The following is a 15,166-nucleotide window of genomic DNA, read 5'->3' as shown; positions in this document are numbered from 1 at the left end:
TGCGACACTTGTACCCTTTTTAGAATTAATATGTGAACTATAGAACGAAACGTAACGTGTGCTCTGGTTTTGTATATTAATACGATTTTATTATTATTATTATTATTGTTGTTGTTATTTTGTTTGTTGTTTCTTTTTTTTCTTTTCTTTTTTTTTAAGAATTGAATACATTTTTTAAAAATATGGTTATGTTTTTGACAATATATTATTGTTAGTGTTATTGTTCCAAGTGCATATAACGAAAAAGCTTTACAATGGACAGCAAAAAAAAAAGTATACTGCTCAAGAACTCTGTGAATTAATTGAAAATGGCCACATTGGAATTTTTGATTCAGAACATGATTGTAATGATTGTACATCTGATTTAATGACAAAAACGGAGGATGGTGTCAATAATAGTTATGTATTGGCAAATGAAACTGATGGATTCACATTACTTGAAGATGACACTGGTGATACATTTGATGATATAGTTAATGATCCAGACTATGATCCAGACTATGATCCAGAAAAAAGACTCCAGCCAAAGTTCTGATGATAGCATCCATGTCGATGGTAGGTATGATCTGATCCCTAACACGTCTGCGCAGTCTTTCATTGCTAATGAAGAAACACTGTCCCTAAAAGCTTAGCTTCTATTACAGAAACATAAATCTCCCAAAATGGGGAAGAAAATCACTGAACCCAATGGGACCATGGCTAAATGTCAACCCATTCAAAAGGAACAAAGGTGTTGATGATCTATCCATGGAACTGGAGAGGAAATGTAGTAGTATTCTCCCCCTGAAAGCAGCCAATGTGAATGACTTGAAACAACCGGCCAAGAAGTATTTTTTTCAAGAACATTCACAGTTTTATCTAAGCCTTACATCTGCTCCATTAAATCGAAATCAAAGTGGCGATTCTGACGACGAAGACTATGCTTCCTAAAATATGCAAATATGCTTTACTTTGACATGTATTCAGAGCTTTGTGCCAAAGTTTACATTGTTTGAGTGCCTGCATGTTCTTGTTCTTTCATTAGTAAGTTTTCAATAAAGTAAATAGAAGTCTGAACCTTTAGTTAGTAATGTATAATATATTCAGCCCAAGAGGAGACCACATGGAATTATACCCCTTTTTGCACCCAGTAGGCTAAAACTATTTTATGTTTCCTTAAATTTGCGTCAATATCATATACACATATCAAGAATGTGTTGAACATTTTGCAATTTAAACCAGTATACATATTTGTAAGCAATTTGACAAAAGGTAATTAAGAAATTAATAAAAACATATTTTTGGTATATTTCTCAAAACTTTCACAATGCGACTTATACCATTTTAGCACTTTAATGTTTTCTCTCACATTTTTGTCTAAATATAGATGTTTGTGCGTGTGTGGCACTAGAACACTGTTATATGGAGAATCATTTGAAGGTGTGTGAGGTACAGTAGTTCAACATAACAATGTACAAACTAGAAAGTTAAAGTTTGTTTTGTTTAACGACAACACTAGAGCACATTGATTTTTTAATCATCAGCTATTGGATGTCAAACATATGATAATCCTGACATATAGTCTTGAAGAGGAAACCCGCTACATTCCTCCATTAGAAGCAAGGGATATTTTATAAGTACTATCCAACAGACATCATAGCACATGCCACGGCATTGAATATAACTGTTGTGTTACACTGGCTGAACTGAGAAATAGCCCAATGGGTCCACCAACGGGGATCGATCCTAAACCGACCGCGCATCAGACGAATGCTTTACCACTGGGCTACAACCTGTCCCACCACTGAGTAGAATCCACATCCTTAAGATAGGTTACACCCCACTGCTGAGGAAGCTGTATACATTTTCTTGGCGAAGAACAAACAAATGAGACATTGAATTATTAATCATCGACTATTGGATGTAAAAGATTTGGTCATTTTGACCTGTAGTCTTACAAAGGAAACCCGCTGAATGTTTCCATTAGTAATAAGGGATTTTTTATATGCACATCCCACAGACAGGATAGTACATACCACGGCCTTTGATATACCAGTCGTGGTGCACTGGCTGGAACGAGAGATAGCCCAATGAGCCCACCGACGAGTATCGACCCCAGACCGATCACGCATCAAGCAAACGCTTTATCACTGGGCTGCGTCTGACCTTCCTGACGAAGAACAAAACCACATAATAATAATTAAAGTTTTCTTTCTATCTATACATTTTACAGAAAACTAATTGGTCGAACGGTGCTTACTTATTGTATTCTATCTTGGGAATAACATGAATGATATATTAGTGATTTAAGGTTTAGATTCCTACTCCAGATTAGTCTAAATGATGTTTACACACACACACACTACTACAGTCTGAGACGTGGTTAATGCTAAACTAAACAGAATCAGACATGTGTTGTTAAATATTTCACACAAATTTAATACTAAGAATTGATATCGATGCTTGACTAAATTGCAATGAAGAGGGTTCATATTGCAGTAGACGAACTCTTAACAACAATAACAACAACGACGACGACGACGACAATGACAAAAGAAACAAACAAAATATATAAAGTAAACTTAACCCCTCTTTTAAAAAAAAACAAAAAACAACAAAAAAACAACAACATACCACCCCCTCCCCCCCCCCCCCCCAACCCCCCCCCCCCCCCCCCCCCCCAAACAAAACAACAACAACAAACCCAAACCGAATAAACAAAAAAACCCAAACCCAAACCCAACAAAACACCCAAGGGTTATCTGGAACAGAAAACATTCTGAAGTACAACCCCCCAATCCCTCAACCCCCCCAAAACACCACCAACTCCCCAAAAGAAAAAGCCTAAAACATTTGAGAAGCTATAAAGGAGCCAACCCAAGAATCATCGTAGTTTTGAGGTCCTCCCACTTCACCATATCTACTTTATCCCGTGTTGATTTAAATATATATGGATAATTATTTAAAATAGAGTTAACACATTTGTATTGGTACAATCTAAAATGGTCTATCTATACTTTACGGTACTTATTATTGTAATATAAATGTTTAAAAGCCCATGCATATTGAAAACACACGAACATTCAATATTACTAACGGTCAATCCACACAATATACTTGGAGCGTTTTAGTCCAATCCAGTACGAGACACCCTGCATTTTTGTTCTTATGTACTCCACATTGTTTTCATTCAGCGTCTTTAACGTGCACGACGAGTTCGCAGAAAACCAACTTCGATCCATTGCATGGTGAAAACAGGTGTAACGAAGCTCACTGTCTGAACCTAAAATTAAAAATTAAAATATCACTTTGTGTTTCAAAGTAAGTATTCCTGTCAATAGTGTTGTTATTATAAGATCAGTGAAATGAAGTCTATGAACATAACGCGTTAAAGGCGCACCCTCAAAATGGCACAATAGCGTCTTCCCGCCAAAATAATTTACTAACTTTAGCTTTGAAATGTAAACTTTATATAGTCAACTACATGTATTTGTACATAACAAATTACAACCAAATAATTAATGTTTCTAGTAGATTTCCTTTTACACGGTGCGCAAGTACATTTAGGAGATAACCTTTTCCCATCGTTTTCTTCGAGAGGTGACATCGTCTAATTGACGGTGGATTGACGGATGACCACCGAGCCGCGTAATAGTAGTAGTATTGATTTTTTAAACTTTATTTTATTTATTTTTATTTTATTATTTCTTTCTTTATTTTTTATATTGGCAATAGAAGTTTTGAACAGTTATTAACATATATTATAAAATACAAAGAAAAAGTAAAAACAATATATACACAGCACGTAATTAGTTACAAACTCTAATCAAAAAATGTATGTGCAGCTGATTTTTCAACTGTATTTAAACATATGAGTCATTTCACAACAGCTCTCCTATTTATACAATTTATATATTTGCATAGTTATATTATACATGTATATATTATGTATATACAGAATAATACATGAGTGGCCGTTAGATACCATTTATCTCACAACGAGTTGTTTTAAAATAATATCTAATGAGAGAAAGCGAGTTTGATACGTTTTTAAATAACGAGTTGTGAGATAAATGGCATCTAACGGACACGAATATAGTATTCTATTTCTAACATTTCTTCAGAAAACCAGGTTTTAAGCAAATTTTTACATCTTTATTGACTAAATAATATTTACAACTCTTTGCACTTGTGGCTTTGTTATTAAAATTAAACGATTAAGTATGTTTTGTCCGACACAGTATGCACGTGTAATATGTGTTGAAGTGTGGACTAAGCGCTCACATGTGTTCTATTGCGATAAGGTATAACAATATGTAGAAATACATTTCTCTAATATGTACATTTTCAGTTTTTGTTGAGTATATATACATGACCTCACATTTATACTGACCTCTCCAGATTGCATCCCCCCCCCCCCCCGAGTTACCTGTACTGACGCCTATGCAATAATAGCAACTACAACACTAGTAGTAATACTAGTAGTAGTGTTAGTAGTAATAGTAGTGGTGGTGGTAGTAGTAATAATTATAATAATAGTAGTAGTGGTGGTAGTAGTAATAATAATAATAGTAGTAGTCGTGGTAATAGTAATAGTAGTAGTGGTCGTGGTATTAGTAGTAGTAGAAGTGATTGTAGTAGTAGTGGGGGAATTATTATTATTATTATTATTATTAGTAGTAGTAGTAGTAGTAGTAATAGTAGTAGTACTACTAGTAGTAGTAATACTATTATTATTATTATTACTACTACTACTACTACTACTAGTACTACTAGTAGTAGTAGTAGTAGTAGAAGTAGTGATAGTAGTAATAGTAGTAGTAGAAGTAGTGATAGTAGTAATAGTAGTAGTAGAAGTAGTTGTAGTTGCAATAATAACATGACTACTTACAATTGCATATATATCCTTTCTGTGTCATACAATTGTCTTCGGATTTAACAATGATGTTTGTCATTTGGATGATGTAGGCACACGTTCCCTCAGGATTCAAAGACCAGGTAATAAACTTATAGCTGCTTATTAACTCTGTAAAAAAACAGGTGTGGATTTAGCTCACCATGTAGAAATATGAAAGTATGCTAGTCTTTAAAATAAATAGATTGTATTAAGTTATTAAAGTAAGTTTTTATACCCAACACACTACTTGTAGTTTGCCTGAAATGATAGTTTAAGCTTCGTTCGTTTAATTTTATACTATTATCCTGTTCAATTATTTAGACCCAAAGTTTTTTGCAAATGTTACGTTTATTTGCTATTCGATATTTGTTTTCTTTGCATTTACATGAAAACAAACCCAAACCCCGACAGGTTTTATATACAAATCATCATATAAAATGCACGAAGTTGACTTAATTCCACTTTTTAAAAATCTCTGTGTCGTTTGAATGCACGTTATTTCGCCTATAAATAACTAAGGTCATTTGCATATCAAAAGCATCATTCTATAGTGCGTTTCAAACTAATGTTCGGTTCTATCGTCCTATCCACACAAATCGTAGTATGACCTATATTAAAGAAAATATCTGTAAACATGAAGCAGGCGCGGATTCAGGTGGGGAGTTCAAGTGACAAAACCTCAGTTTGAAAAAAAAATATGTATCAAATATTATAATTATATTGTGGAATACACAAGCGCGCGCGCTGAAGGGAGAGACAGACAGAGAGAGAGAGAGAGAGAGAGAGAGAGAGAGAGAGAGAGAGAGAGAGAGAGAGAGAAAGAGAGAGAGAGACGTCATTTATGTAACGACGCACTCAACATATTTTAATCTATGGTTATATGGTTATAGGGAGAGAGAGAGAAGAATATGGTATGCATGCGATTGGTGGAGGTGTGACCCTCTGCACAACCCCAACCCCACTTAAGGCTTCTTTTGTATATGGAGCGGGACGTAGCTCAGAGGTAAAACGTTCATTCATGGTAGGTCGACTAATCGATCCCACATGGTGGACCCATTGGGTTGTGTCTAGTTCCAGCCTGTGCACCACAACTGATGTATAAAGGCTGTGGTATGTGCTATCCTGTCTATGGGATGTGCATATAAAACGTCCCTTATTGCTCATCAAAATTGCTTATCGGAAACAGTGGCCCATGTGGTGGTAGCGAGTTTCTTTCTCACTGTCATAATGTTCCTTAACCGTTTTGTCTGACGCCTCATAAACGTATATCAAATGCGTTGAGTGTGTCGTTAAATAAACATTTCTCTCGTATGTATGTGTAGTCTGTATGCATTTCTAGTCGATTAGTTTATAGGTTGTTAGGTTGTTTGATAGTGAATGATATGGAAATAAATTGTTTTTGGTGTTAAAGAGTTCATGCATACATTAAAGTAATACTCCTGATGGGTATGGAGAAATAACGTAATCAGTCGACGAACTCATTTCTTCATCACTATCTTCGTTAAGGGGGACTATCACAGGGGGTATTTTATTTCTTATAAAACTATTTTGTTTTCTAAAATCTTCTTCGATCTTTATTACACGTTTAACTGCGTCAGAGAAGTGTGTAGGTGTGACAGAGTTCAATGCATGTGCAAGTTCTCTCCGCACCGTGGTCATTTTACCATCATTATGACGAGCTATGTGCCCTTTGACTTGACTCCAGATCAGTTCTACCTGATTGAGTTCAGAATGTCTTGGCGGCAGTCTTAGACACAAGTGCCCATGGCGTTTAGCAATATCATCAGTAACAAATTGCTGTGCACATTTGTTACTTTTCACAAGTTCATAAAGAACTGGATTTGTCATGTTACTCTCAAAAGGTATATTTTTGTTTCGTAGCCACGACTGAATTTCTTCCTTTTTAGCGTTTAGTGCAGGACATCGTGTAATCTCAGTTAATTTGTTGTGGTAGCTTGCGTTATCCATGACGATAACAGAAGGTTCTGGTAGAGAAGGCATAAGTTGTTCTTCAAACCATTTGATAAAATTGTCATGATTCATCTCACCATGATAGTCTCCGTCTGTCTTTTTAGCCTCAAAGATCAATTCACAGCCATCTATCAATCCATATTTATCACAGCCAGCACGACAAATAATAAGTCTTTTTCCCTTCCCAGTCACCGAACAGAGTTTAGGAACTCGATCAGCAGCGTCTGATTTCGGCAGGTGATTGGCGGTACTTGTGCCCGGGTGGATTTCTGTCCAGTGGTGGGATGTTGTGTGGTTGACATTCACCCAGGTCTCATCTTGATACACTATTAAATACCCCTGTTCTCGTAAAACTGGATATTTCATGAAGATAGGACAGTCTCCTGTCTGATATATTGGCGTCCTCAAAAATCACATAGACATATGTTGGTATTTAAAATCGAGGTCATGGAGTGTTCTTCGTAAAGTTGATATGGATATGTTGATTCCACATTCCTCCCTTAAAGCCACGTTAATCTTATGTAATGTAGGTAATTCGCCCTCTCTATAAAATCTGTATACTCGTCGTCTAATAACATCTTTATCAAATAAATCGATGAGTTTTCGGTCGCGTTTTTTAACAGTGATTTCTGTGCTTGGATTCGTAGAGCTTAGATTTTTCACAGTTCTTTTTACTTTTGAAACCGAAACTTTAAGTGCAGCGGAAACTCGATCGACAATTCGATAAGAAGCATACCTAGGTCTACCGCGCTGATATTCATCTTCAAAATAATCGAAAACGTTCTTAATACACGATTTTACATCAACCTAAGTGTTTTTCGATTTACCCATATTTTTCCTCAAATAACAATAACAAGAATGTCGACTACTACATTTTCAACGAATTTATATACCCTACCTAACTTGTATTTTACGTGGTTTACACATTGCTACAATAGCACGTGCAGTTATACATCGAAATAATGATGTTATTGACCAAGCAATGCTATCGTATTTTGAACATTCAGGGCTGTGTCTGCGGGATGAAAAAGTGGTTGAACCCATACGAATCCGAACAATAGCCCTTTGGTTTTTCGCATTACAAATGTAACACCCCACCCCCAAACCCCAGCCCCTAGCACCACCCTAAGTACTATATATATATATATATATATATATATATATATATATATATATATATATATATATATATATATACGTATGAGTTCCCAATTTAGAGGCAAATTAAATAACATTTTTATTATTATTTGATGTTGGTGGCCTTTGACATTTTATCTCCCCCCCCCCCCCCCCTGGTCTTCTGGGTCTGGCCCTGCATTAAATTTTTATTTATAAATTTGGAAAGCACATTCCTGCGGCGTGTGAGGTGATTTGTGTTTATTACTGTGCTACACCTCAGTTGTGTTAGGTTAGGTATGGTATGCTAATATATAATTGATATAATAAAATAAAAATACATAATACATTAGCTAAATTTATTAAATATAATGCACCTACAAGAAAGGGTTACATGTTCTGTTTGTTTACATCTATGTTTAACGGAAAGATTAGACAATGCTGTTACACACTGCAAAACAATAATAACCTTGATTTAGTGAAACAAGCTATAATGGCCTTCACGTAGCCTCAGATCCCAATGTTTTGATATGCAAATGACCTTAGTTATTTATAGGCGAAATAACGTGCATTCAAACGACACAGAGATTTTTAAAAAGTGGAATTAAGTCAACTTCGTGCATTTTATATGATGATTTGTATATAAAACCTGTCGGGGTTTGGGTTTGTTTTCATGTAAATGCAAAGAAAACAAATATCGAATAGGAAATAAACGTAACATTTGCAAAAAACTTTGGGTCTAAATAATTGAACAGGATAATAGTGCTCGGTATTCGGTCTGAAAATATTATTTGAATATTCGATAAAAATGACGAGCAAAAATTCGAATATAATTAACTTACTCATCGAACTAACGTGATTTTTTTTAATAGTTTGAATTGTGTAATTAACTTTTAATACCCCCCCCCCCCCAAAAGAAGAAGAAAAAAACAAACAAAAAAAACCCCCCAACACCCCCTACAAAGAGAACAACAATCAAACAAACAAAAATAAACAAGTTACGACAAAAACAAATAAAAATCATAATGCAGTAGTGACTGGTCGCTAATCTAGCTAAATATTTTGACTTCTCGTCTAATTAATAATAATGTATTCGCCGTAAACATACAATTGATAGGCACCCGCATACATTATTCATAACACAAATATATATCACATACTTATACATACACATAGTACAGTATCCATTGTTTATCACATACTTATACATACACGTAATACATTATCCATTGTTTATCACATACTTATACATACACGCAATACATTATCCATAGTTTATCATATACTTATACATACACGTACATACACGTAATACATTATCCATTGTTTATCACATACTTATACATACACGTAATACATTATCCATTGTTTATCACATACTTATACATACACGTAATACACTATCCATAGTTTATCACATACTTATACATACACGTAATACATTATCCATAGTTTATCACATACTTATACATACACGTAATACATTATCCATCGTTTATCACATACTTATACATACACGTAATACATTATCCATTGTTTATCACATAATTATACATACACGTAATACATAGCCATAATCCACCATATAGTTATATATTCATCGCATAATAATACATGTAAATACATTGTGGAGAGTATATAAATATAAATTATCTTTTCTTTGAGTCGTGGGGGCGGGACGTAGCTCAGTGGCGCAGTGCTCGCCTGATGCGCGATCGATCTAGGATCGATTCCTGTCGGTGGGCCCATTGGCTATTTCTCGTTCCTGCCAGTGTTCCACAACTGGTGTAACAAAGGTCGTGGTATGTACTGTCATGTCTGTGAGATGATGCATATAAAAGATCCCTTGCTGCTAATCGAAAAAAAAGTAGCTCAATATCTGTATGGTCCGACGCCATATAACCGTAAATAAAATGTGTTGAGTGCATAGTTAAATAAAACATTTTCTTTCTCTGAGTTGTTGCTGCTAATAAATATTTTTATTACCCCAACAGGCACCCATAACGGAGAAAATAAAAATCATAATTTCTCACTGAGAAATTATAACGTACAATACTATTGGACGATTTGTCGCCAACAAACCAGTCACCTTGTCGGTACTAAATACTGGATAGGGTGGGATTTAATCCAGTCAGTTAAGGTGCTTGCTTAAGGTGCTTGTGTCGCAGGATCGAACCACCTTGGTGGATCCATTCAGCTGATTGTTTTTTCTCGTTCCAACCAGTGCACTACAACTGGACAAGGAAGGAAATGTTTTATATAACGACGCACTCAACACACTTTATTTTCGGTTATATGGCGTCGGGCATATGGTTAAGGACCACACAGATATTGAGAGAGGAAACCCGCTGTCGCCACTTCATGGCACATACCACGGCCTTTGGTACACCAGTTGTGGAGCACTGGCTGGAACGAGAAATAGCCCAATGGGCCACAACTGAACAAAGGCTGTGGTATATGCTTTCCTGTCTGTGGGAAAGTGCATATACAAGACATCTTGCTGCATTAGGAAAAATGTAGCGGGTTTTTCCCGATGACTACGAGTCAGAATTACCAAATGTTTTACATCCAAAAGAGTAAATTAATCAACGTGCTCTAGTGGTGTCGTTAAATAAAACAAACTTTTTTCTCTCTTTTTATCAATAGACAGTAATTGTATTCGTTTAAATGATGTTGGTCGTGTATAATAATATGGTTTAACATATCTGCCTCTCGGAGTACTACAAAATGGACAAACTAATATGAAGTGGAACTCATCTTCAACTGCATGTTTATTGTACAGTCTTTCTGATCTTTCAGTATTATTATATCTTCCCGTTTCAAAAAGCAAGGCTGTGTGCATATAGTCTATATTTACATAGTATGTGCTTATACTTTGTTTGTACATAATACTGCAAACAAATTATCAACGAGATATTTGTATATAAAACATTTAGAGGATGTGTACAAAATAGCATACATGGATTGGGTGTATTGGTCTTCCATTCTTTGTTTAATGTATCTTATAATGTATCATAGCGCTAATGTAAAATGAAACTATCCGTTTCCAGCCAATATTTAATAGCACGTATATTTTGGAAATCGATATATTAATTAGTCTCCAGACACGTAGGAATGGGGAGGTGGCCGGTGGGGGGGGGGGGGGGGGGGGGGGGCAAAGATCCTCCATTTGAGGACGAAAATGTTCGTTTCTTAGTCTTGATCTAGATATTACGCCCGCCCACCCTCCAGCACACACACACACACACACACACACACACACAGACACATACATACACATACAGACACATACAGACACACACATACATATATACACACATACACACACACACATACATACACACATACACACCTACATACACACATACATACATACATACACACGTATATATATATATATATATATATATATATATATATATATTACCTGGACGGTAGATGCTTATTGTTCTGTCAGTTCCGCAACATTCCATGAAGTTTCCCAAACAGCCACGATGTGTGCGATTGTCTGTAGTGATACTACCTGGGTTTAACGAACCAAAACAGTAACACATGCTCTCCTGAAAAAAATACACGTATAACGATGAGGTATCTGACACTAGATTTGGAAGTACGCACCTTTTTTGGTTAAACTGAAACACGTCAAGGATTTGTGATAATTGATAAGTTAAGCAGAATGTTGTAAGTAATGTATAAGTCAATGGCGAGAAAGTTGTAACAGTGGGCCATGTTTTATACTAACGGCTTTAATAATGCACCTTTGTTATCCTGTTGTGTAATATAGCAATGTAGCACACGTCTCTTTGTTCACTGTCTGTGTGCATGTGTTTATACAGGCTGTCCAGCGATACTACTTTTCCTACTTTTCTCTACTTTTTGATCAATTTCCTATGTTTCTCCTTTTTCTTCAAAATACCTAGTTTTTTCTAGTTTTTCCTACTTTTGTGTTTCAAAATGCCGCAAATTGTTGCTAAAGTGTACATATTCCTAGTATTATTATAAAAATCAACAGTCATAGAAAGTGGTTTTTTGTTGTTGTTTGTTTTGTTTTTAATTTGCGGCACCATAGAACATGAACATGACAACAGGTGTTTGGTGCTTATCAAATCCTTCTTATGTATATAATTTCCATTCTGGAACATGCTTTAGTCTACAAAATGAACAGTTAGAATTGTTTTTGACTATGCTAGCCCATATAATGAGTTAGGTTTTGTAGTATTACACGTAATTACTTGTATAGTAAATGTGACATACCTGTAATCCAACGTACACGGGTTTACGGTTGTTTTGCTGACGACATTCGTAGTAACAGCGGCTTGCTTGATTATCATAGAGGATTGTTTGATTATCATAGAGGATTGTATACACACGACTATATGTCGAATACGACTCATTCAGTTCTCCAGCATATTCAAATAAAGACTTTTTATCTGCTGCAAAACAATAGTTTATTATCCCTCAAACTTGAATGGTTTAAAAACTAAACTGCTTTATCTAACAAAATGAACTACTTAAACGTGCACAGCTTTTAGTTGTGGATACAAATATAAAACACTGTCAGTAGTTATGATTACAATATTTCTACAAACAGCCGACAAAAGACTTGGAAACCATTTAGTAATTATTGTGTAAAGGCGACATTGAATAACAGATAGAAATGTTGAGGTGTGTGTGTGTGTGTGTGTGTGTGTGTATATATATATATATATATAAAATTGTATATATATATATGTATATGTGTGTGTGTGTGTGTGTATGTGTGTGTATGTGTGTGTGTATGTGTGTGTGTATGTGTGTGTATGTGTGTGTGTATGTGTGTATGTGTGTATGTGTGTGTATGTGTGTGTATGTGTGTGTGTATGTGTGTATGTGTGTATGTGTGTGTGTATGTTTGTGTTATTACCAGAGTGTTTTTTAATGTCGTTAATATCATATATTAGGATTAACCCTTATCCTGCCGCATTCTTTTTGCTAAATTTAAAGAATTTTCCCCTGTTCTACATTTGTAGTAATTTTATTAAAATCCATGGGCATTTTAACATGAAATTACACCCATATATACCATAATGATCCACCTACGTAATGATAGCAGTTTGTAGATGGTTATTTTATTTATGTTACCATGGCAACAGCTGCAAATTTCAATATACCATATTTTCATTAATAATTATGAAAACTTTAATTAAAAACTAATATTTTTCTTTTAATTTAAGTCTATGCTGTGATTTATTAACCATTCTGCTTGATGTAAAGAAAAAATTAAGTTGACAACTGCGTTTTTTCTGAAAAATAGGGTCAGATGCGGATTCGGCTATCAACACATTTTTGTAAATTATGAACATAATTTCCAACATTAACTATTATACATTTCTGGTAATATTATTAAAATCAGTTGACATTTCAGCATGAAATTACACACATATATACTAAGAATATCCACCTACGTAAGGCTAACATTTTATAGTCAGTTATATTATTTATGTTACTATGGCAACACCTGCAAATTTCAATATACCATATTTTTATTAATAATTATGAAAACTTTAATTAAAAACTTTTTTTTTTTTTAAATTTAAGTCTATGCTGTGATTTATTAACCATACTGCTTGATGTAAAGAAAAAATTAAGTCGACAACCGCGGTTTGTCTGAAAAATAGGGTCAGATGCGCATTCGGCTATCATCGCATTTTTGTAAATTATGAACATAATTTCCAGCATTAACTATTATACATTTCTGGTAAATTATTAAAATCAGTTGACATTTCAGCATGAAATTGCACACATATATACTAAGAATATCCACCTAAGTAAGGCTAACATTTTATAGTCAGTTATATTATTTATGTTACCATGGCAACAGCTGCAAATTTCAATATACCATATTTTCATAAATAATTATGAAAACTTTAATTAAAAACTAATATTTTTCTTTTAATTTAAGTCTATGCTGTGATTTATTAACCATACTGCTTGATGTAAAGAAAAAATTAAGTAAACAACTGCGTTTTTTCTGAAAAATAGGGTCAGATGCGCATTCGGCTATCAACACATTTTTGTAAATTATGAAAATAATTTCCAGCATTAACTATTATACATTTCTGGTAATATTAAAATCAGTTGACATTTCAGCATGAAATTACACACATATATACTAAGAATATCCACCTAAGTAAGGCTAACATTTTATAGTCAGTTATATTATTTATGTTACCATGGCAACACCTGCAAATTTCAATATACCATATTTTCATAAATAATTATGAAAACTTTAATTAAAAACTAATATTTTTCTTTTAATTTAAGTCTATGCTGTGATTTATTAACCATACTGCTTGATGTAAAGAAAAAATTAAGTTGACAACTGCGTTTTTTCTGAAAAATAGGGTCAGATGCGCATTCGGCTATCAACACATTTTTGTAAATTATGAACATAATTTCCAACATTAACTATTATACATTTCTGGTAATATTATTAAAATCAGTTGACATTTCAGCATGAAATTACACACATATATACTAAGAATATCCACATACGTAAGGTTAACATTTTATAGTCACTTATATTATTTATGTTACCATGGCAACACCTGCAAACTTCAATATACCATATTTTCATTAATAATTATGAAAACTTTAATTAAAAACTAATATTTTTCTTTTAATTTAAGTCTATGCTGTGATTTATTAACCATACTGCTTGATGTAAAGACAAAATTAAGTTGACACTGCGTTTTTTTCTGAAAAATAGGGTCAGATGCGCATTCGGCTATCAACACATTTTTGTAAATTATGAACATAATTTCCAACATTAACTATTATACATTTCTGGTAATATTATTAAAATCAGTTGACATTTCAACATGAAATTACACACATATATACTAAGAATATCCACATACGTAAGGCTAACATTTTATAGTCAGTTATATTATTTATGTTACCATGGCAACACCTGCAAATTTCAATATACCATATTTTTATTAATAATTATGAAAACTTTAATTAAAAATTAATATTTTTCTTTTAATTTAAGTCTATGGTGTGATCTATTAACCATACTACTCGATTTAGAATAAAAATTAAGTAGACAGCCAATTTTATTTTTGAATAATAGGGTCAAATGCACATACTAGCATCAACGCATTTTTGTAACTTGTGGACATTGTGTCCAACATTACCTAGACACTAAAAATATGTATACTA

General features: G+C 34.0%; 1 protein-coding gene across 1 annotated transcript in view; it reads right to left on the bottom strand.

Annotated features, from left to right (window-relative positions):
• Positions 1-5,058: 5,058 nt before the first annotated feature.
• Positions 5,059-15,166, bottom strand: part of LOC121385106 — a 31,543-nt gene continuing 21,435 nt past the window's right edge. Inside the window, exons 4-6 of the mRNA XM_041515642.1 lie at positions 12,218-12,396; positions 11,391-11,523; positions 5,059-5,063 (exon numbers count right to left, since the gene is read on the bottom strand). Of these exons, the coding sequence (XP_041371576.1) occupies positions 5,059-5,063; positions 11,391-11,523; positions 12,218-12,396 (317 nt within the window). The remainder of the gene's footprint in view (positions 5,064-11,390; positions 11,524-12,217; positions 12,397-15,166) is intronic.

The sequence above is a fragment of the Gigantopelta aegis genome, chromosome 11 (assembly GCF_016097555.1).
Source record: "Gigantopelta aegis isolate Gae_Host chromosome 11, Gae_host_genome, whole genome shotgun sequence".
Classification (NCBI taxonomy): domain Eukaryota; kingdom Metazoa; phylum Mollusca; class Gastropoda; order Neomphalida; family Peltospiridae; genus Gigantopelta; species Gigantopelta aegis.
This window is presented reverse-complemented; position numbering and strand designations above follow the sequence as displayed.